At 43.0% G+C, this 23,329-nt stretch overlaps 1 protein-coding gene and 1 long non-coding RNA gene across 9 annotated transcripts in view; one reads left to right on the top strand and one right to left on the bottom strand.

Annotated features, from left to right (window-relative positions):
* Nucleotides 1-18,362, bottom strand: part of BMP2K (BMP2 inducible kinase) — a 192,240-nt gene extending 173,878 nt beyond the window's left edge. For 4 of the 7 annotated variants that reach the window (XM_058193075.1, XM_058193077.1, XM_058193076.1 and 1 more), the window contains exon 1: nucleotides 17,841-18,358. In XM_058193075.1, coding sequence (XP_058049058.1) covers nucleotides 17,841-18,033 — 193 coding nt within the window. In that variant the 5' untranslated portion in view covers nucleotides 18,034-18,358. Of the gene's footprint in view, nucleotides 1-17,840 lie in introns of all 7 variants that reach the window. The other 3 variants (XM_058193071.1, XM_058193072.1, XM_058193073.1) reach the window with 3 other exon arrangements.
* LOC131203134 (uncharacterized) overlaps nucleotides 17,430-23,329 on the top strand; it is a 71,488-nt gene continuing 65,588 nt past the window's right edge. For both annotated transcript variants that reach the window (XR_009156307.1, XR_009156308.1), the window contains exon 1: nucleotides 17,430-17,670. This is a non-coding gene — a long non-coding RNA (uncharacterized LOC131203134). The remainder of the gene's footprint in view (nucleotides 17,671-23,329) is intronic.

The raw sequence follows: 23,329 nt of genomic DNA, 5'->3' as shown, positions 1-23,329 counted from the left end.
GATCTTGCTGCTGAAAATACATTAAAATTCTCACTGCCACAGTATGAACCAATACAAAGATTTTGTCACTGTTGTAACTTTAAACACTCACTAAACAAATGGTTGTGAGTGGAGGACTACCTATAATGTGGGAAACCTGAATACTCTATGCCAGGGGTCTGCAAACTTGGCTCTTTTTAAGACTTGTGGACTTCAACTCCCAGAGTTCCTCAGCCAGCAAAGCTGACTGAGAAGTCCACAAGTCTTAAAAGAGCCAAGTTTGCAGACCCCTGCTCTATGCAGTACTAGTCTAAAAGTAGTTTATTGTTGATCTTCAAGGAACAGTTCCAATTTCCTGCATAAATAATCAACCACTACAATAAAACGATTTCAGATCCAAACCTAGATCTGAAGCTAAAGTAAAATGGATCCAGACAATCCCACTCAAGAATCTAAGGTACCACCAAATGCTAAAGCACCTTGTCCAAGAACAAAAAAATGGAAGATGTCTATGAAACTTCTCAGTCATCCAGGTCATGATTGTCCCAAAAGTGCTTTTTTTCAAAAGGCAACTGGATTTAACAACCTTGAAGACGTTTTGCTTCTCTTCCAAGAAGCTTCTTCTTTTGTAAAAGTACCTTTGGGACAATAAACTGAAGACTGCTGAAAAACTTTCCCAATACTTTTTAGATATCACAATATTTTTATTAAAGATTTCAGTATGTGCATTATTATTAATGCAGCTACACCTTCTATCATTTCATCTCTGTTAGTGAGAATTAAGTCCAATATGGCTGACCCCTTGTCGCCTTCTCTATTTTTGGGAAACAAAGTTGTCTGCTAGGTTTGTTAGGAACCTGTTGGATCTTCCACTTGGTGCAGAGTTTGTTTCCCAGTTGATGTCAGGGTAGTTAAAATCCCCATTACTACTGTGATGTGCTTCCTACATACCTTAGTTAGCTGACTAGCAAAAGTTCATCTACTTCCTCTGTTTGGTTGGGTGGCCTATAGTATAGACCTATGGCAATATCGTTTTCACCCTTTTATATTGACCCAAATACATTCAAGATGATTTTCATCATTGTTGTGCTCTATTTCTGTAGAGATGTAGTTATTTCTTATATATAGTGCAACTCCACCTCCTCTTTTATTTGGTCTATTTCTTTTAAATAATTTATATCCCTCTAGCTGTATGTTCCATTTGTCAGTTTCATCCCACCAAGTTTCCGTAATGGCAACAATATCATATCTACCCTCATTTACTTGGATTTCTAATTCACCCTGTTTATTCCTCATACTCTGTGCATTGGTGTATAGACATTTGAGTCCATTTGGATTGATCTTGTGTTTACTGTCTACATAACCTGTGTTGACTGCCCTACTTTCATGCCACCTGTTGGTTTAGTGCACATGGTATGGCACTCACTGTTAAATGCTTGGTTTTGCTTGATAGCATGGTTGATAGTCTTACCCATACAGACATCTATGTTACATGCACTGATAACCCTTTTAGTTTTCGATTGCTGGGGACAGAAATTTTCTATATCAGTTAATTCTCTGTCCCCACTGTTCAGTTTAAATGTTTATCCAGAAAATCTGTGAATGTATTGCTAAGTAACTCAGTCCCTTTCTTTGATGGATGCAATCCATCTCTTTTGTACAATTTTTCGTTGGACCAGTTGCAGACATCATGACTAATAAAACCAAAGCCTTCCCTTTTACACCACTCCTTTAGCCACACATTAAACTCCACTACACGCTGGCCTTTACCTTTTTGTTCCTTATGTACTGGTAAAACCTCTGAAAAGTTAAGCCTACAACCTATGCTATTAAGTTCATACCCTAAGCTCTGGAAATCATTCTGCACAGAAAGCACATCCTTTTGGGACAGATCATTTGTGCCAAGGTGCATCTTTTTGTTGATCTGGAGTATCTTATCAGACTGACACTTTACAATGTCTTGGTCATGAAGAACCTTCTGAACGGTGCTAGAAACAAACCGGTCATGAGTACAGTCCACACAGGCCCAGGGCAATGCGATCTTGCTGCTGAAAATACATTAAAATTCTCACTGCCACAGTATGAACCAATACAAAGATTTTGTCACTGTTGTAACTTTAAACACTCACTAAACAAATGGTTGTGAGTGGAGGACTACCTATAATGTGGGAAACCTGAATACTCTATGCCAGGGTCTGCAAACTTGGCTCTTTTTAAGACTTGTGGACTTCAACTCCCAGAGTTCCTCAGCCAGCAAAGCTGACTGAGAAGTCCACAAGTCTTAAAAGAGCCAAGTTTGCAGACCCCTGCTCTATGCAGTACTAGTCTAAAAGTAGTTTATTGTTGATCTTCAAGGAACAGTTCCAATTTCCTGCATAAATAATCAACCACTACAATAAAAACGATTTCAGATCCAAACCTAGATCTGAAGCTAAAGTAAAATGGATCCAGACAATCCCACTCAAGAATCTAAGGTACCACCAAATGCTAAAGCACCTTGTCCAAGAACAAAAAAATGGAAGATGTCTATGAAACTTCTCAGTCATCCAGGTCATGATTGTCCCAAAAGTGCTTTTTTTCAAAAGGCAACTGGATTTAACAACCTTGAAGACGTTTTGCTTCTCTTCCAAGAAGCTTCTTCTTTTGTAAAAGTACCTTTGGGACAATAAACTGAAGACTGCTGAAAAACTTTCCCAATACTTTTTAGATATCACAATATTTTTTATTAAAGATTTCCCAGTATGTGCATTATTATTAATGCAGCTACACCTTCTCTATCCGGCCTCTCTTTACACTGATCACTCAGGAACAGCTTGGGTGACACATGTACAGATAGTCTTTAAACAACCATAATGAAGCCTTTCCATTACGGTCATAAATTGGAGGCTGATCATTACGGTCATAAATCATAATAGTCGATTTTACAAATGTTTGCAGTGGTCATTAAGTGAACGTCACAGTAGTAAAATAAATGTCGCAGTTGTTAAGCATTAAGTGAACCCTGTTGTGTCTCGTCCGATCTCACCACAGCCGGGGCCTTCTTATCTGCTTCCGAACACGGAGGAATGTCCTAGTATGCCTCCCGGCCCCAGCCCTGGCTCCATGCCCAGACAGGCTGAAGAGGAGGAAGTATCTCCAGCCCCCAGCTCTGGCTCCATGCCCAGGCAAACGGAGCAACTAGACCCCTCCCCCTCCTCCACTGCATGTGAGCCTGAGGGAGGTCAATTGCCAACAGCTGCAGACTGGAGTGACCCTTGCGTCAGAAGACTTGATAGATGGAGGCAACAGAAGGAAGGGAGGGGCAGGCCTGGATAAGTGCTGAGTCATGGAGCCACACCCCATGGCCTATATAAAGGATCTGCTTTCTGGCATTCTCTGAGTCAGGCAAAGTCTAAACATATCTTGCTGAAGTCACTTTCTGGTCTCCTGCCTGCCCTGAGGACTTTGCTAGGACTTTGGCAGAGCTGCAGAGGCACGCCTGATTCGGATTTCCCTGACCCGGCCGTCAGCGGAGGAGTGGGACACGACAAACCCATTGTTCACTACGGATTGGTTTTGCTGAAAAATGGAATTGCTGGTTTTCAGCAAAACTGTTGTAAAATCCATTCGCATGACTGTGCGATGCTGCAAAAAGCAGTAAATGCGGCTGGGTTGCCAAGCACCCAAAGTGCAGTCATATGACCAGGGAGGTCATAAGTCCCCTTTTTCAGATAGGACATAACTTCAAATGGTCTCTAAGTGACCAATCATAAGTGAAGAACTGTCTGTACTTATTGGTCTCAAACAACTAAGAACTCTGTCTACAACTTCAATCTGTATAAACAAAAATGTATCCATAACAAAAAAACCGGCAAGTAGAAACCACTGGTATATCATTAGACAAAGCATCTGAATTCATTTCTCCAAGCAGCAATCAGTTTGTGTAAATAAATGACAGCCGGTGTATACATAGCTTATTCATGTATTATTTTGTCAGACTGAAAAAAACATAGCTACTAAAACATCATGTGGAAATTTCACCAATATGGTAATTTTGAAAGCAGCTATCACGAGGCAGAGCAAAATATTTGACTAAATCAAGCTTCTACAGATTTTTTTGAAAGAAAATATAATCGAAACTATTGTTTGATTCACAAAACTGCATACATGTTTAATTTAATTTTTCCTAAAGCAAGTAATACAAAAAGGGCATAAGAAAGCCTGGCTATGTGGAATCAGCACAGCAAAAATTATTCAAAATCACCACCCAAAATAGTAACGTATTTTCCTTTAATTCATACATTTTCTGAACAAGCATGCCAATTGATTTCTGTAACAAAGCACAGAGCTGATACAGTATACTAAGCAGTATATTTCGAATTAAGTCTATGAGTTCTTTGTCTCATAGATTTATTTATTCAATTTTAATCCCACTACAAACTCATGACTCTCAATTAGACGTTTTTGTAACAAAGCAGTTAGATTTGCACTCTGGCTAATTAATATTTCACCATGATATAGAAAGACTATTTCAGCATACAGCAAACACTCATTTTCCAAAAAGGTCACAGATCTTAAGGAAAAGGTGTGGTGACATATAGGGTGGTATCTCAAAAATCATAAGCACCTTCATGGGATATTATTCCCTGAATACCCTCCCCCACTATCATTTTAAACTGAGATGCAATGGGAGTCCTTCCTTGATGGCTGCAGACAATTACCAAACACCCAGAAAAATTTGTCAGAAAAACAATGTCATCAATGATAGGAGCTATAGACCAAAATATTCAGACAATGCCAAATCTCCTTTTTTTCTACATTCTAAAGTCTTTCCTGCTTTCCTATGATGCTATAGGACAATGTTGGGAAACCTTTTCGGCACCAAGTGCCAAAACGGGAACGCACGCTGGAAACTGGAAGAGCAGCCGTCCGGTGCGTATGCGTGCGCTGGGAAGATGATCTTTTGGTTTGTGGCATGTGCATGCGCCCTGGCTAGCTGGTCTTCGAGCATGCATGCGTGCCGGAAGACCAGGTGGCCAGTGCGCTTGCGTTCCCACATGTGTGAAGACCAGCTGGCCAGCGTGCTGGAACCCAGAAAAGCAACGGGCAACGGCTCATGTGCCCGGAGAGATGGCTTTGAGTGCCTCTTCCGGCCCACATGTCATAGGTTCGCCATCATGGCTATAGGAAATCAGACATGGAACTAACTTCAAGATTTGAATCTAAATGCTATATTGCTGTTGTTAACATTCTTCCACCTCTAATAGCTAAAACAAGAAATTTTAATGTAGGGCAATCCTATACGGGGAAACTGCAAAATTCCTTAAAAGTTTCAAAATACTTTTGATGTTTTAAATGATGGTTCTACACAAATACAGCAATAAAGATACACTATAAATTCTACCAACTCCCAAAGTTTTATCTCACCTCTAGGAGATTCTTCATTACCATTCTTAAAAAAAATCCCTCCCTAACTCCTATATTTTTTATTTCATGAATTTCCAAACATCCTCACTTGGTCATTCTTTCCACAGCATAAAAGTTATTTAGTAGAATTTCCTCCATGTATTATAAAATAATCCCCCATGAAATAAGCAGTATACATCCAAGAGTTCATGTTATCATTTTCAGAACAGTTTCCCTAATGACTAATAATAGCCAGCAGCTGCCTCTTCCTCTACAAATGTCTTAAGAAAACGTGCTCACAATTTCCTTGGTAATGTTTTTGTAAATTTTCATAAGCTTTATAGACAATTTCCACCAAAAACCAACTTTTAATTTACTTCAAGGATAAGAAGCAGTTTTGTTCAAGCAGTTATATGAATGAATCAGATATAATAACACATCTGTACATCTCAATTACTACTCTGAACTGAATCTATATTGATTCATTAAAAAAAAATATTAACATGTCTTTTCCACATACACAGCAATAGTTCTTCTGAAGAAGCCAGAAAGGTAGTTCAATGTAGTTGGGAGTAGTAGTTCCTCCTATTCTTTTTCAAGCTAGAGAACCTTTAACATACTGTGGTTTCCCAACTAGTAAAAGGAAGCCCCAACCAAACACACCTGTAGATGTTTACTCAGCTATGTAATGTAAACATGCATTCTTAAGCAAGTTAAAACAAAAGAAGAGTGATACTTTGATACAATCAATATTATGATGATCTCTTCACTTAAAGCTTTCTTGCATGATTCAGGGAGGGAGGCGTTCTTCTACCTGTCTTTTAATTTATACGTTAATGTTTAAATTTAAACTAATTTAATAGGTTTTTTCCCCTGCTTTTCTATTTTAGATACAGGTAGTCCTCGACTTACAACCATAATGGAGCTCTAAATTTATGTTGCTAAGTGAGACAGTTGTTAAGTGAGTTTTGCCCCATTTTACAATCGTTCTTGCCACCGTTGTTAAATGAATCACTGCAGTTGCTAAATTAGTAACACAGCTATTAAGTGAATCTGGCTTCCCCATTGACTTTGCTGTCAAAAGAGCGCAAAAGATGACCACATAAAGCCGGGACATTACAACCGTCATAAATATGAGTCAGTTGTCAAGGGTCTGAATTTTAATCACATGGAGATGCTGCAACAATTATAACAGTGAAAAATGGTCATAAGCCGCTTTTTTCAGTGCTGTTGTAACTTTGAATAGTCACTAAATGAACTGTTGTAAATTGAGGACTACCTGTACATTAATTCAAGATATGCCCAGCCAGAAGAGGGGAATGTTCCCAGACTCTTTGATTAAACAGCGTCATCTATAAAAGGGGTCTCCAACCTTGGCAACTTTAAGAATTGTGGACTTCAACTCCCAGAATTCCTCATCCAGCGAAGACCCCTGATCTATAAGGACCCAGGAAGTGTGCCTTCTTTGCTCTTATTTTACTTGTTTCATGTTGTTGTTGCCGTTTTACTTTGAAAGCTATCCGGATTCAGTTCAAGTGGGGGCGGTATCAAAAACGAAATAAATTTAAAAAGCAAAAATATTATTAACACAGGAATGTGTTATAAAAATATATTAAATCAAAAATAAGATACAGGTCATGCATGAACAGAGAGTGCATTGCTTAATTAAATTAACCATCTGATTGAGGGAATTTGAGTAAACAGCATTTAAAATGGCAATGACTCACCACTGGGAAGTATTTTATTATATCAATATCTGGACCTTCATAATAATAATAAATCACTTACATGCAAATCATCAGAATAAGCCATGTGATGGGCAGAAATAGAACACAGCCACAGATTTAAATTCCCCTTCCCGTCTTCCTCCATCACACTACAAAGAGTTCAGCTATGGGGCTATTTTTTATTAGCTACAGTCAGTCATTTTACCCGTGCCTATAAGTGTAACGGGGTGAGCTCCCGTTACTTGTCCCAGCTTCTGCTAACCTAGCAGTTTCGAAAGCATATAAAAATACAAGTAGAAAAAAATAGTGACCACCTTTGGTGGGAAGGTAACAGCGTTCCGTGCGCCTTTGGCGTTGAGTCATGCCGGCCACATGACCACGGGGACGTCTTCGGACAGTGCTGGCTCTTCGGCTTTGAAACGGAGATGAGCACCGCCCCTCTAGAGTCGGCAACGACTAGCACGTATGTGCGAGGGGAACCTTTACCTTTTTATAAGTGGAAATCAACTTTCAAGCAAAGATCCCAAAGGTGCTTTCTCAAGAGGCAACTGGACTTTCTGGTATTTTCTTTGAAGACGCTTTGCTTCTCATCCAAGAAGCTTCTTCAGCTCAGAACGGAAGAAGCTTCTTGGATGAGAATTGAAACGTCTTCAAAGGAAAAACAAACAAACAGAAAGTCCCGCTGCCTCTTTAAAAAGTACCTTTGGGACAACCATGACCTGGATGACTGAGAATCTCCATAGACTTTCAAGCAAAGGGTAGCATGTTGGCGGCACTGAAGCAAAGATAGTTGAGATGAATGGTTTAAATTATGCGTAGTGCTAAATCATCCAAAACAGGACTGAAAATTTAATTGCTACAGTAGTTTTTATTGACATTGTGTTAGCAAAGTTTTTATTATTTTGAGTTACTCAAAGTACAGGCAGTATATAAATATTGTAAAATGGATAAATACATTTCCCAAGGAGGAAAGGATATTGAGCAAATAAGCCTAAAATCTCCTAGTCTGTATTTTTTTATCATGAGAAACAGAGGCAAATCCAGTGTGTCAGCATTCCAGAAAACCCCTTCAGCCTAATATGGCTTCCAAAGCTGACACAGTGTCTTGGAATAATATAGTCACGTTAAATAGGCATTTTGCATTTTTCTTCTTGATAAATCACATTTTTTTTTCAAACAAGGGATTGTAAGAGGTGAGGTAAATAGATTGGGAATGCCATTTCTTTTCAAATTTAAAATCATTGCCCTATATAAATATACCCATCAATGATAAGGAAAATAGATATTATGCCTATATATGCCCCCCTAAAAATAGTACTGTAGACCATGAAGCAATTTTAAAAGATATGGCACCCTAGGTAAATTTTAAACCTCGTTCCCCAACTAAATATACACAAAGAGCTTTAATCTTAAAGAAATACTTGCATCTAATGTTGCATTTATAGTCACAGTATTTGCTGAGTCTTAATTTTTGGAATATCACATTAACCCTTACCTACCTTTTATACTCCAAATGACTTAATAAAGTGCCTTATGCAAATATCATCAACTTATCAATAAGCCTGTCTAAATATTTTGTTTAAATATCTGAGTATCAGCTTCCAACCAGATCAATATGAAATGCAATGCTGCTGAGCTTTCACTATTATATCAGGTCATGTTGCTGACAAGTTACAAAAATTGCAGTGACAGTAGCAGCCAACATTAGCAGAACAACTCCTTATACAAACTAGAAAGTTATAGCCAGCCTGGCAAGCATGTTCTCCAGATACACTGAACTTCAATTCCCATAATCCTTAAATGCCTATATTTCTACCCTTCCTATCTGAGTTTCCTATCAACTGCTTAGGAAATCCTAAGGATTCATTTCAGGATTTATATTTTGTTCCTGGAATGACCAAGAAATGTATCTATATCTGTGGTTTTTGCAAAGATTAAATCCAATCCAAAAGGACAAACTTATTTTGCTGGCATAAAAAATCCAGAGTCTGACCTCATAATTCATCCGAATGGACAGGGTGTGTGTGGTACAATGCTTTGGATCCAAAAAATCCCCTTTTATAAACAAAGAACAGCGTGAGAAAAGTGAAAAACCAAATACATCAGTCTGTTGGGAAAAGCCATGTATTGCTATTACTGTACTTTTTTCTGATACCATTAAAAATCCATTTAAGGTAGATCACCATTATACTTAGTTTCATGCTGAGAACAATGGGCCACAATATCCTGGGTGTTATAGCAAAATTTCTGGGTGGCCTGAGCATAGGAGTTCTAACTTGTGGAGAATATAGAAAGGATGACCGGTGATAGACTACAGAAGCACAGACTAGAGTTCAGGCCATGTGCTTTCTCAAAGGCACCTCTGAGAAAAACTGTGGCGCCAAACAAATCACTATGAATAGCGACCGGTAAAAATGGCAGGTTCATTTGACTATTTCTACCACTACTGCTTGGCAGCTACTGCTGCTAATAAAAGGATTCAGGGTATCTGGAAGCATTTGCTACAGAGCCCCTGGCTCTTCAGCCTCCATTTTACTAGAAAGCCAGATATCCAACATTTCAGAAGTCCCATCTTCCTTCCTGACACAACACTTCAGGCTCTTCCTCCACAGCCCTTTCAGATAAGGTCAGAAAACAGACTCTACCAGAATGTTGGACTCTATTGTATTTTTGCAGCTGTCGCCATTGTTTCTTCAATGTCATCTCTGCGTCTGCCTAGTCTGGCACTGCTCTCTCTGCCATTCTCTCTGCTAACCATGTAAGTTATCACGTTCTTCAAGTGCCTTGGAGGCACCAAAACCTGACAGATACCTTCCTCCTACATCAAAGGGCATCCAAATCCAGATTCCAGAAGCACCTTCACACATACACACCCCTAAACTTGCTCCTGTGGACTAGAAGGGCTATTCTAAAATCCATTTTATATCAGGAGGATTGCCAAACCTATTGATCACCACCAGGCTGAAACTAGCAGAAGGACTGACTAGGGGATCTAGGTAGCAAAAAATTTCCATAGGAGAGCAAGTGGAGAATTCTCACTTTCCAGAGTGGCCTTTTCCCCTTTTTCCTTTGACTTCTTTCTCTCTCTCTCTCTCTCCCTCCTTCAACTCTTTCTCTTCACAATGCTTGCTCCATCCTCCTGCCTTCCCCTCCCTGCTTCTTGGTACAATAATCTCGAAGTTGTCAAGCAGAAACTTGGTGGAAGGAAAGCTGAGCCAACTGCCCCTTGGGACATTTTCACTCAATGAGGCACACGCGCATAAAGTGCATCATTTCTCAGCTGCCATGCCTCAGAGACTTCCACAACAACATTCCTCCCAATCGGATCAGGGAAAAGCTCAAATCCCACCATCCTAACCAGCTGATCAGGGAAGACAGAGGCAGCGACCTGAGCTTCTAGAATGCAGAGCAAAAAGTCCTCATTCTTTCAACAGCTATTACTGTTATATCTTATCATTGCTTTTGCTGTTGTCACTAGCACTGTTTAGGAATCACACAAATATATTATTTTAATGAGATAGAATACCACAAACCCTGAGAACCCCTCCCTTTAGGAGCGAAAACCACACACCCGTTATCGGCAGTTTTCCATTTCCCGTGACTGATAACATCAAACTCACTAAGGCAACAACAAAACTGTGGTCAGTGAAATACGGAAATTATTGATATGTTCATAGAATACATTGATGTGTATACAGCGAAAGTACTTTCTTCCGTGCAAATAGTGTTCGTCACTTAACGGCTTGCAAGGTTGACTGCAGCTGGGTTGTATTCACTGCCATGTATAGCTAAACACCTTCCATCCAGCATATTTACTTGAAAAATTGTCTTATCATTTACTTAATTTATTTATATCTCACTTAAATAACTCAAAAGTGATGACCATATCCAACACACCTTCCTCCTCCTATTTTCCTCACTACAATCCTGTGAGGTGAGTTGAGCTGAGAGAGATTGACTGCCCTGAGGTCAATTTCGATAACTAAATTCATACATATGCTGAATCAGTCTACCCCGGCCTGTTACATTCCAGCTTGGCAAATAAATGTTCTAAAATGTACTAAAAGTCATTCAGTTCCTTGTCACTCAGGTCAATAATATATGTCTTTTTTTTTCAAACAGCAAGCCTAAGAAAGATATGGGAGTTACTACCTTAAACATCATTCTCTAGTAACAACTGCCTTCTTGGTATCCCTAAATGAATAGCTACAGACAGCTTTTTCTCAATATATGCCTTCTCAAATATATTGTACAACTACTTATGGATTACAGACATTTATATCTTGCTTTTACTCCAGGAGCTTAAGACATTGTTTCCTCTTTCATTTTATTTCCCACAACTATCACTCTTGAGACAAGTAGGGCTGAGAGAATGGGATTGGCCCAATATTAATTCACCAGTTCCAAAGGGTTCTTTACTTTGGTTTAGTGGTTAAGACATCAAGCTAGAAATCAGGGGATCATGAGTCCTAGTCCACTTTAGTCACAAAGCCAGCTGAGTGATCTTCGGCCCATCTCTTTCTCTCAGCCCTAGGAAGGTGGCAATGGCAAACAACTTCTGAAAAACCTTGCCAGGAAAACTGCAAGGATTTGTCCATGCAGTTTCCAAGAATTGGTACCTGATCAAAATAAGGAAAAATAAACATGCTAGAGAGCCGGTGTGATGTACTGGCTAAGACACCAAACTAGAAAATGGGAGACCAGGAGTTCTAGTTCTACTCTAAGCATATAGGCAGTTGGGTGACCTTGGGCCAATCCTTTTCTCTCAACACTAGGAAGGAGCCAATAGCAAGTCTCTTCTGAAATCTTGCCAAGAAAACTGCAGATTTGTCCAAAAAGTCACAAGGAGTCAATACTGACTCAAAGGCATGTACGTGCACACACACATATGTACACACATACACAACACGGTTCAAAGTTGGAGGAGGTTAGCTAAGATGACACATTTACTCTATTAAAAAGATTATCTAATTCCAACAATCCAATGGAAACAATAGACTCACAGATACAGCCTCTATCAGACTTTCTAACCAGGTACACTGTACTCACACTTCCTTGTTAGCAGGATGCAGGCAACACTTACTTGGCATAGAAAAGAGCAAGGACAGTTTAGTAAATTGGGTTTTGGTTCTGCTTGTGGCACACTGGCTAAAATATACAACTTCTCCATCTGAATGCAGTGTTCATCATCCCTATTTGTTATCTTACTCAAAAGTACTATGGGAAAATCTTGATTAACCAAAACTATAACTTCTCACTCATACTGTACACTTTGCATCACACTATCATAGTATAATGGGTATGTATGTATATTTATTTGAATTATAAAAGAGGTTACCAGGCTGCAAAGTGAAGTGCTAGCCTCCAACATCGTCTTTATTTCCAGAAGTGTTTCCAGTCCCCTCATGGACCCACATAAGTGTTTTTTTTTTCCCGGGCAAAAATTTTTATTTTTCATAATAATTCCCACAATTTGACCAGTGTACAATACAATCACTTATCCAACAAGCGATCCTATACTCAAATTATGCTCAATCAGGCCTGCTCGACCGCCACTCCCTCCCTTAATCCTTTCTACCCTTCTCATCCTTCTTCTACTTTCCCCACCATCCTTCTCCTCGCTTTCCTACTTCCTCTCCTCTTTCCCACTTCTCACTACCATCCTTTCTAACCTTCTATCTTCTCCTCCTTCTTCTCCTCCTATCCTTTCTTCTTCCTCCCTTCTTTCCTACCTACCTACTTGCCTACCTACTTTCTTCCTTCTTTACTCCTCTTTCCTTACCCTTTCCCTTCGGGAGTGGTTACCGAGCAGTCCCGACTTTACACCATTCCAACTTGTTTAATTCTACCATTATTCCTGTACAATGACAATCAATCAATTTATAATCTTTCCCTCTCCTCCCATTTCCCCCCTCCCCCCCCAAGACTTCCCAGAACAGAATACAGGGTATTGTAACTAACAAACATAATCTAAAATATAACATAAAACATATTCCATTTCACACCATCACACTATCAATTCCCTTCTTTCTAAAACTCTAATCCATAGCAATTCCTAACTTCACTCAAAAACTAATTGATATTTTTTAATCTGATACTTATTTTGAATATAATCGATCCAAGGACCCACATAAGTTTTATGGTATGGCTGTAACTTAGTATTTCTTTTTATTATACCCCCTTCCTCTGAAAAAGGGCAAGAATAAACAAGAACAGCAGAAAATTAGTGGCAGTAATATTCTATATAAATTAATGCTTTGTATCCCATTATGACCTCTGTGGCCTCCACATTATGAATAGGCAATGCCTCCCAGCAACCATTTTGCAATTTCAATTCAATGTGAACACTAGGTTATAACAAGTATTAGAAGTTATCTAATAATGAATTTATGCTCCAGATAAATACTATTTATAAAGTGTCTTGAACATTCTAGGGGAAGATCAATAAGACAAATCTCTGAAGAATGCAATTTTTAATGGCAGCATTGTTGTGGTTATTTTACACAGTTGAGAAAAGGATTACACTTATAATTTGCCTTATGGGGAAAGGAGGCACCTATTCCATAAGAATCAAAATTTACTCCTAAATATTTAGAAAAAATACCAAAAATGCTCAGGTTTTCAGCATATATAAACTAACCAGCATATCCTAATAATTAAATACATCTGCAAGTTTTATATTTATTTTTTATTTTTTATTTATTTATTTGTCATAACAGCATACATAAGCATAAGCATGAAGTATCTATACAACATAAAGTATATATATGAGTATAAACATGTAATAACTATATAAATTGTATATAATGAAAGGAAACCCTAGGACAGGAACGGTAGGCACATTTTTGCTCTTATGCATGCCCCTTACAGACCTCTTAGGAAAGGGGTGAGGTCAATAGTAGACAGTTTTTGGTTAAAGCTTTGGGACTTTGAGAAGAGACCACAGAGTCAGGTAGTGTATTCCAAGCATTAACAACTCTGTTACTGAAGTCATATTTTCTGCAATCAAGATTAGAGTGGTTAATATTAAGTTTAAATCTATTGTTTGCTCTTGTATTGTTGTGATTGAAGCTGAAGTAGTCTTCAACAGGAAGGACATTGAAATAGATGATTCTATGAGTTAAACACAGGTCCTGTCAGAGTTCTAAGTTTTCTAAGTTTTCTAAACCCAGGATTTCAAGTCTGGTGGCATAAGGTATTTTGTTGTATTCAGAGGAGTGGAGAACTCTTGTTGTAAAATATTTCTGGATATCTAAGAAAAAAATCCAGGCACAATGTATTTGACTGCAAGGCACCTTCTTTCTCTCTCTATCTCTCCTTCTCCTTTTTTATCAAATATATCATTAACCTATGCCCACAAACCAGCTTGTACACCTTTTTCCCACTGTCAACTTTATATCTGAAATCATCTACAGTGCTGTGTGCAAAACTTTCCAGAGTGAAAGCTGCCTTATTCAAAAACAAAGTATTTTGTGACAGTTGAAGAGCAACAAATTTGGGGCTGTAGTTTTTACAATTCCTTAAAATTTCCAGTTATTTTACAAATGTATTAATCACATTACAAACTAGAGGCAATCTGTCATGTTTTTATTTATAGGAAAAGAATAGAATAGAATAGAATTTTATTGGCCAAGTGTGATTGGACACACAAGGAATTTGTCTTGGTGCATATGCTCTCAGTGTACATAAAAGAAAAGATACGTTCATCAAGGTACAACAAGCAAGCCATTCTTTCAGGACAAATCCTTTTGTTTTTTTGAATTACAAATATGAGTAAAAAACAGTCATTAGTGAAACTCATAAATGGGGAAAATATATCTCCTTTGCATTCAACTACTATACCATATAAAGCCATGCTGCTTCCTTAAAAATACTAAATTTGTTTTGAATACCACTTTAACCTACAGCAGGAATCCCCCTTCCCCAAGAAGGAATTCCCCTTCCCCCATAGTTTTATTTTAAACATGCAAAAGTTTAACAGTAGGAATCATTTTCAGCCAAACAAAACAATTATAATGTACTTCATGTACATTTGCCTTTGAAGATGGCTTGGAAATTTAAATTGGTGCAGCATGTGATCATCCGGAGGCTGGGAAATCTGAACATGTAACACTTCTTCTGAACTAATTGTATTAGTTACAAACCTGCTTTCAGGCCAAGTTCATAGTGCTATAGCTATGAACAAATGGCTTATTCTTGTGTTACTACAGATCTTTACAGTGACATTGGTCAAATGCCCTCTAAATTATACATACAAATATTTATACATACAAATATGACAAGGACCTTTCTGAAAGTGAAAAGCCCATAAGTATATAATCTTTCTGCTGTTACTCAGTGTTTGACTATCTTGATGAGTAGTCTTTAAATGAATCATGAACATGAATTCCTTAACTTTAGAATGCAAACAGCTCATAACATTCAGTCATTTTGCTTAGGTATATTTTCACACACCTATCTCCAGTGCTTAATTTGTTATCTTGTATCTGCATCTCTATACACCATTCTGGGAGAAACAGTCCCTATAAGTCACTTATAAGTTAAAACCACCCTGAACAATAATAGTTATGTGTCCAGAATCTTGAGCTGATTACCAATGGATTTACAATACCCTTAACCCCTATGTACAGAGGTTCACATGTTGAATGTAAACCATTAAAGTGGACCCTGACGTCCTCTGACCATATCAAACAAAAAAAGACAAAGCTTTTATATTTATTTGATCCACAGGCTTAACCATGACTTTGGGCCAGTCTCCCCCCTCCCCCCCCTCTCTCTCTCAGCCCAACCCACTTCACAGGGGGTTTTCCTGTGGGGAAAACAAGAGACGGAAGTATTACATATGTTCATTGCCTTGTGATACACAGATGACAGATAAGATGATAGTTAGATAGATAGATAGATAGATAGATGGATGGATGGATGGATGGATGGAGGGAGGGAGGGAGGGAGGGAGGAAGGAAGGAAGGAAGGAAGGAAGGAAGGAAGGAAGGGGAGATAGGGTAGAAGAGAGAGAAATAAGGGAGAGAGGAGGGAGAGAGAGAGGAAAGACAGACAGCTTAAAATTGAATATAATGATTCTTATGATTCTTGATGAATGTATCTTTTCTTTTTATGTACACTGACAGCCTATGCACCAAAGACAAATTCCTTGTGTGTACAATCACACAAGGCCAATAAAAAATTCTATTCCATTCTATTCTATAACAAATTGCCTATCTCAGGTCCTTGCTAGCCTAAAGGGGTGGATTAAAAATGCCAAACCCAATCTAAACATCTGATGATGATCATCATCAACAACAACAACAACAACATCAACCATAATATATTCCTCCTCCTCTCCCTTAACACCCCATCCTCCGGTTTCCAAATGAGCCTCTTCCCATCCATCCTCAGTCAGGACTAACCTCGCTTGCAAGAAGCAGAGAGAGAGAGAGAGAGAGAGAGAGAGAGAGAGACCCCTTCAAACACAACTACAATAAACCAACATTTCAGTTCACCCCAATGCTGTTAATAAAGAGAATCACTCGGATCGTTTCCCCCTTTGGGGGAACCGACCCACCCCAAACCGGCCCTCGAACACCCCCCCAACCCAACCCACCCCTCCCTCCTATCCTATTCCCCCCAAACCCCTACCCCAATGCATGGGGTTTGTGCTCACTTCCCAGGGAGTCACCCCCTAACATACACACACACACACCAAACATACACCGGGCCTCCAACACCCTCCCTCCTATCCCCCCCCCAAGCCCCCACCCCAATGCATGGGGTTTGTAGGAATCAACCCCCCAACACACAGACACCCCACACACACACCGGGCCTCCAATACCTCCCACCCTCCTCCTATCCCCCAAGTCCCCACCCCAATGCATGGGGTTTGTAGAATCACCCCCAACACACAGACACACCCCACACACACACCGGGCCTCCAACACCTCCCACCCTCCCTCCTATCCCCCTAAGCCCCCATCCCAATGCATGGGGTTTGTAGGAATCACCCCCAACACACAGACACACCCCACACAAATACCGGGCCTCCAACACCTCCCACCCTCCCTCCTATCCCCCTAAGCCCCCATCCCAATGCATGGGGTTTGTAGAATCACCCCCAACACACACACACACACACACACACACACACACACACCACACACCCCGGGCCTCCAACACCCTCCCACCCCTCCCTCCTAAGCCCCCACCCCTCCCTCCTATCCCCCCCCAAGCCCCACCCCAATGCATGGGGTTTGTAGAATCACACACCCCCAACACACAGACACACACCCCACACACACACCGGGCCTCCAACACTCCCACCCCTCCCTCCTATCCTATCCCCCGCAAGCCTCCATCCCAATGTATGGGGTTTGTAGGGAATCACCCCCCCCAACACACACACACACACACACACACACACACACCCAGGTCAACCCTTTGGGGGTTGGGGAGAGAAACCAAGGCTTTGCGCCTCAGCAACCCCGGCTTTTCCTACAGCAGCGCCGGAGAGCAAAGGCAGAAGCGGGACGGGAAGCCCCACACGGTCGGCAACTTCTTGCCTTCCGTCCGGGAGAGAGAAGCGGGGTAAGGAAGGAACCCCCCCCTCCCTACCCCACCCGCTTCCCCCGCCTGTCATTCGGGTGGGAAGAAAAAGCGAGGACGGGAGGAAAGGAAGCGGCGTCGGGCTCGTTTTCAGGCCCCGGCAGGGGTGGTGGGTAAGCCTTTGCCTTTGCTGCCGCCGCCGCCCCGCTCACCTTCGGCCAGCACCTCCTCCACCGTCACCTGGAAGCGCCCCACGGCGAAGACCCTGCTGCTGCCCACCGCCAGGGAGCCCGAGCCGCCGATGCCTCCGCCGCCTCCTCCAGCCGCCGGTGCCCCGCCACCCCCGATGCCTCCGGGGCTGCCGCCGGTGCCGTCAGACTTGGGCATCCGAGAAAACTTCTTCATGGCGGGAAGAGAAGCGAGGAAGCGACCGAGGAGGAGGAGGCGCCGCCGCCGCCGCCGCCGCCCGCTCTTTCCCCGCCGCACCGCCCGTCCCCGCACTGGGGAAGCCTGAGGCGACAGCCGCGCCAAGCCGCGCCCCCCCCTCCCCCTTTTTTTAAAAAAATATTTTATATATATATTTTCTCTTCGCAGCCGCTTCCTTCGCCTCACATTCCCACGCCAACCGAAGGGCCCCTCTGCGAGGGAAGCCGAGCCCAAAGCCCGGCGGCGGACGCCCCCGCTTCCCAACCAGCAGCAGCAGCAGCGCCGCCCTCACGCCCCGGACCCGCCTCACGGGCGCTGAGGGGAAAGGCAGTCGCCCCCCTCCCTCCCTCCGCCCCCCTCGGACGGGCGCGCGCCGCCAGGGCGCAGGCGTTCCGCTGAGTGGCCTGCGCGCGCGGACGTGTATGCGCGCGCTCTCTCGCGCGCGCCGCTGCTGCTGGTTAGCAAACCGGGGAGGCTGGGGGGGCGGGGCCAAGCAGGGGAAGAACTGGGGGGCGTGTCTTTTGGGGGGGGTAATATATATATATGGCGCGAGATGGATTGGGTTGTCTCTAACTTGAAAGTTCGCGCAGGCGCGCTGCTGAGTCTTCCTCCTCTCTCTCTCTCTCTCTCTCTCTCTCTTTTTGCCCCCTCCTTCCTAACCTTCCTCGCCGTCTCCCCTTCTCCTCCTCCTATTTCCCCGCTGCCGGAAGTGAGGTTTGTAGTGCCCGGAGGAGCACGTGCTAGAGGGGCTGGAGGAGGGCGGTAGAGGCGGGGCGGCTGGTTCCTCCGCCGCTGCGGGAGCTGCGCTTCTTGGGGAAGGCGGGGTCTGAGTGTCGACTGGAGGTCGTCCCCCCCCCCTCGCTTGATTCTTTCCCCCCCCCTGTGCAAGGGGACCCCAGTTCCCATCTTTCCCCATTCAAAGAGACCGCAGTTCCTATTATTTTCCCCCCCTTGCAAGGGGACTGCAATTCCCATCACCTTCCCCCGTGCAAGGGGACTGCAATTCCCATCTTCCCCCGTGCAATGAGACCGCAGTTTCCATCGTCTTCCCCCTGTGCCAAGGGACTTCAGTTTCCATCGTCTTCACTTCTGCAAGGGGACTGCAATTCCCATCGTTTTCTCCCCTGTGCCAAGGGACTCCAGTTTCCATCGTCTTCACTTCTGCAAGGGGACTGCAATTCCCATCGTTTTCTCCCCTGTGCCAAGGGACTCCAGTTCCCATCACCTTCCCTCATGCAAGGGGACTGCAATTCCCATCACCGCCACCACCACCCACATTGCAAGGGGACCCCAGTTCCCATCTTCCCCCATGCAAGGAGACCGCAGTTCCCATCGTCTTCCCCCTGTGCCAAGGGACTTCGGTTCCCATCGTATTCCCCCTGTGCCGAGGGACTTCAGTTCCCATCACCTTCCCTCGTGCAAAGGGACCCCAGTTCCCATCTTCCCCCATGCAAGGAGATAGCAGTAACCATCATCTTCCCTCCTGTAATGGAACCGCAGTTCCCATCACCTTCCCCACTGGCTTAAAAGGGTTGAAACTTCCCGGGGGGAAACTTGGCTTGAATCTATCCTTGGCTCGCTGTATGGTGTGAGGCTCTGAATCCAACCTGGTTCTAAGAGGGGGGGTGGGAGAACCAACCAAAGATGAGATATATGCATATATCCTCAGCTCAGGAAACCAAATCAATAAAGCATGCGTGTTCCTTGCATCTGGAGAGCACCAAGCTGGAAAAGGCTCAAGATTGAAGCTCTTGCCTTTCTTGGGGCAAGATTTCTGCAACATCTGTTTGGGGTTTAGTGCCAAAATTGATGATTAAGCAACGCTTCATATACATGCAAAGTAGATTTGCAGAACTCGCTGGACCGAGGACAGTTCTGTAAAAACTTTTCTGCATGAATAGTGCAGAGTTTACAGGAAAGGGGTCAAAAGGGGGGCCATCTATGTCAAAATTGAACAGCCCCCTCTCAACATCATCCATCTCCAGTCTGTAACACAGTCCTTTCAGCCGTTCCAAGAAGGCTCCACCACCCATTTGCACCATTCGGGTGACCCTGAGGACGCAGATAAACCTCAACTCGCTAAAACTCGCTAAAAGAATGCAAATGGCCAGCCGCCTGCAAGGAATGTTGAGACTCTAGAGCAGGGGTGACAAACTATTTCATTGATGGCCGCATCATGGTGGTGTTTCACCTGGGGGAGGGAGTGGGCGTGGCCAGAGTGAACATGGGCAGCTCAACCTCACTCCTGTTGGGGGCGCCTGTAGTGGCCCCAGAGATCTGCCGGAGAAAATGGGCTCCCGAGTTCCGTTTTTGGCTGCGACAGCCTCCTGCAACCCTCTGCCAGTAAAAACACAGGTTGGGAGGGCCGCCTGTGGCCCTCGCGAGCTCCATTTTCGTTGGCACAGACACCATGGGCCAGTCCGCTGTTTCCAGGGTGGCCTCGTGGGCCAGATCTAATCACCCCATGGGGCGGATCCGGCCCCTGGGCCTCGAGTTTGACACCCCTGCTCTACGGCATGGGTGTTCAACTTGCATTGTCACATTGTCGTCATGTGACATATCACGACTTTTTTCCCCCTGCGCCAAAACGGGTGGGCGTGGCCAGTACGTGACGCATCCGGCCAGTGGGCCGTGAGTTTGACAACCCTGCCCTAGAGGGAGTGTAGAGAAGAGCAACAGAGATGATTACAGGCCTGGAGGCGAAAACATATGAAGAACGGTTGCAGGAACTGGGCATGGCTAGTCTACTGAAGACCTGAAGACCAGGGGAGAAATGATATCTTCCAATATTTGAGGGGCTGCCGCAGAGAGGAGGGAGTCAAGCTATTTTCCAAAGCACCTGAAGGCCAGACAAGGAATCATGGATGGAAACGGATCAAGGAGAGATTCAACCTGGAAATAAGGAGACATTTTCTGACAATGAGAACAATCAATCAATGGAACAGAAGTTGTCTTCAGAAGTTGTGGGAGCTTCATCACTGGAAGCTTTCAAGGAGAGACTGGACTGCCATCTATTAGGAATGGTGTAGGCTCTCCAGCTTGGGCGGGGGGGTGGAGTGGGGGAGGGTTGGACTAGATGACCTACAAGATCCCTTCCAACTCTGTTGCTGTTATTATTACGAATACAAATCCTTCCATTCCCCACCATCCAGTCAGAGCTGAAGAAGCTTCTTGGATGAGAAGCGAAACGTCTTCAAAGAAAAACAAGAAAGTCCAGTTGCCTCTTGTCCAGATAGCCCTGGACTTAACTCCACAATTGAGGCCAAAATTTCTATTGCTATGCCAGGTGCTTGTTGAAGTGAGTCAAGACACGTTTTATGACCTTTTTGCCATAGTTAAGTGAATTGCTGTAATAGTTAAATCATACTATTGTTAAGCAGATCTGGTTTTCCCCATTGACTTTGTAATGGTTTTCCCAGAAGGCAGCTGGGAAGGCTACAAATGGGGATCACGTGATCCCGAGATAGTGCACCTGTCATAAATACATGCTAGTTGCCAAGCAGCCAAATGTTGATCACATGACCCTAGGGATGCTGCAGTGTGAAAACTAAGTCACTTTTTTCAATGCCATTGTAACTTCAAACTCTTACTAAAGGAATGGTTGTTACTTGAGGACTACCTGGGTGTTAGAATAGAATAGAATAGAATTTTTTATTGGCCAAGTGTGATTGGACACACAAGGAATTTGTCTTGGTGCATATGCTCTCAGTGTACATAAAAGAAAAGATACCTTCGTCAAGGTACAACATTTACAACACAATTGATGGTCAATATATCAATATAAATCATAAGGATTGCCAGCAACAAAGTTACAGTCATAAGTGGAAAGAGATTGGTGATGGGAACGATGAGAAGATTAATAGTAGTGCAGATTTAGTAAATAGTTTGACAGTGTTGGTGGAATTATTTATTTAGCAGAGTGATGGCCTTCGGGAAAAAACTGTTCTTGTGTCTAGTTGTTCTGGTGTGCAGTGCTCTATAGCGTCGTTTTGAGGGTAGGAGTTGAAACAGTTTATGTCCTGGATGTGAGGGATCTGTAAATATTTTCACGGCCCTCTTCTTGATTCGTGCAGTATACAGGTCCTCAATGGAAGGCAGGTTGGTAGCAATTATTTTTTCTGCAGTTCTAATTATCCTCTGAAGTCTGTGTCTTTCTTGTTGGGTTGCAGAACCCAGAACCCAGGTTCTGACCCAGCCTTAGCAGAAGCAAGAAACAGCCTCCTTGTCATGAAAAAGCCCTCTTTATTTTCCTCTTGTGAATTAATTGCATTCACCCACCCAAAAAATCCAGGCATTAGTCCTTCAAGGAGTTAACTGCAGGAACAGACCTTATCAGTTCCTGGCGATAATTGCAAGGCTGTGATGATCTGGTGGAAAGGCTGCAAATTAAGTTCTGGCAAGCAGTCTTTGTGGCACGAAACACAATGAGCAAAATCTTCAGAAATGCGAACTGTTGTCTCCTATGACAACCACTCCCCTTTCCTTCTATTTATTCAGGGAGGGGCCTATTCAGTGTCCACGTGTGGTTTGCTTCCCGTGTCGACTCCTTGTCCTCCATTGTTCTCTCCTAACTGCTCTGCGCATATGTGCATCTGGAACAGGCCCCAGCTGTTCTTCGTCCTCACTCATCTCAGCCTCCAAAGGAAGCTGCCTCTCCGGTGGCTGGGAAATGTCAGACGGCCCTGGTTCTATCTCTGCGTCCGACGCAGAGCATCCATCAGGACCCTTCCCAGACTCCAGCACTGGCCCAAGATCCTCCCCAACCTCCTCATCGTCCGAGTTTGCCTCCAGCACCGCTGGCAGCTGGCGGGCTACAATACTGGGTGCATAAGGACATGCAAAATGGAATAACCAATCAGAAAGGCCTGTTTGGGATTGCGCTTTATATACAGATTTTCTCTGAAATGCTGAATGTCCCTGCCATCAATAGATTAGAGTCATGCTACCTGACTATACAACTTTACGAACCCACACAAATCCTACATGGTTTCTCTCTCCTGTCATGAAAGTTGGAATAACAGGAAAGAGGCTCTTTATAGAGAATAGCCAATCATACGGGTAGTCCTCAACTTACGACCTCCACAGAGCCCAAAATTTATGTTGTTAAGTGAGTTTTGCCCCCATTTTATGACTTTTTGTGCCACTGTTGTTAAGTGAATCACTGCAATTGTTTAAGTGAGGAATGTCGTTAAGTGAATCTGGCTTGGCTTGTCGGAAGGTCGCAAAAGGGGATCACACGACCTCGGGACCCTGCAACCGTCATAAATGTGAATCA

The sequence above is a fragment of the Ahaetulla prasina genome, chromosome 8 (assembly GCF_028640845.1).
Source record: "Ahaetulla prasina isolate Xishuangbanna chromosome 8, ASM2864084v1, whole genome shotgun sequence".
Classification (NCBI taxonomy): domain Eukaryota; kingdom Metazoa; phylum Chordata; class Lepidosauria; order Squamata; family Colubridae; genus Ahaetulla; species Ahaetulla prasina.
Note: the sequence above shows the minus strand (reverse complement) of the source record. Positions and strands in the feature narration are given on the sequence as shown.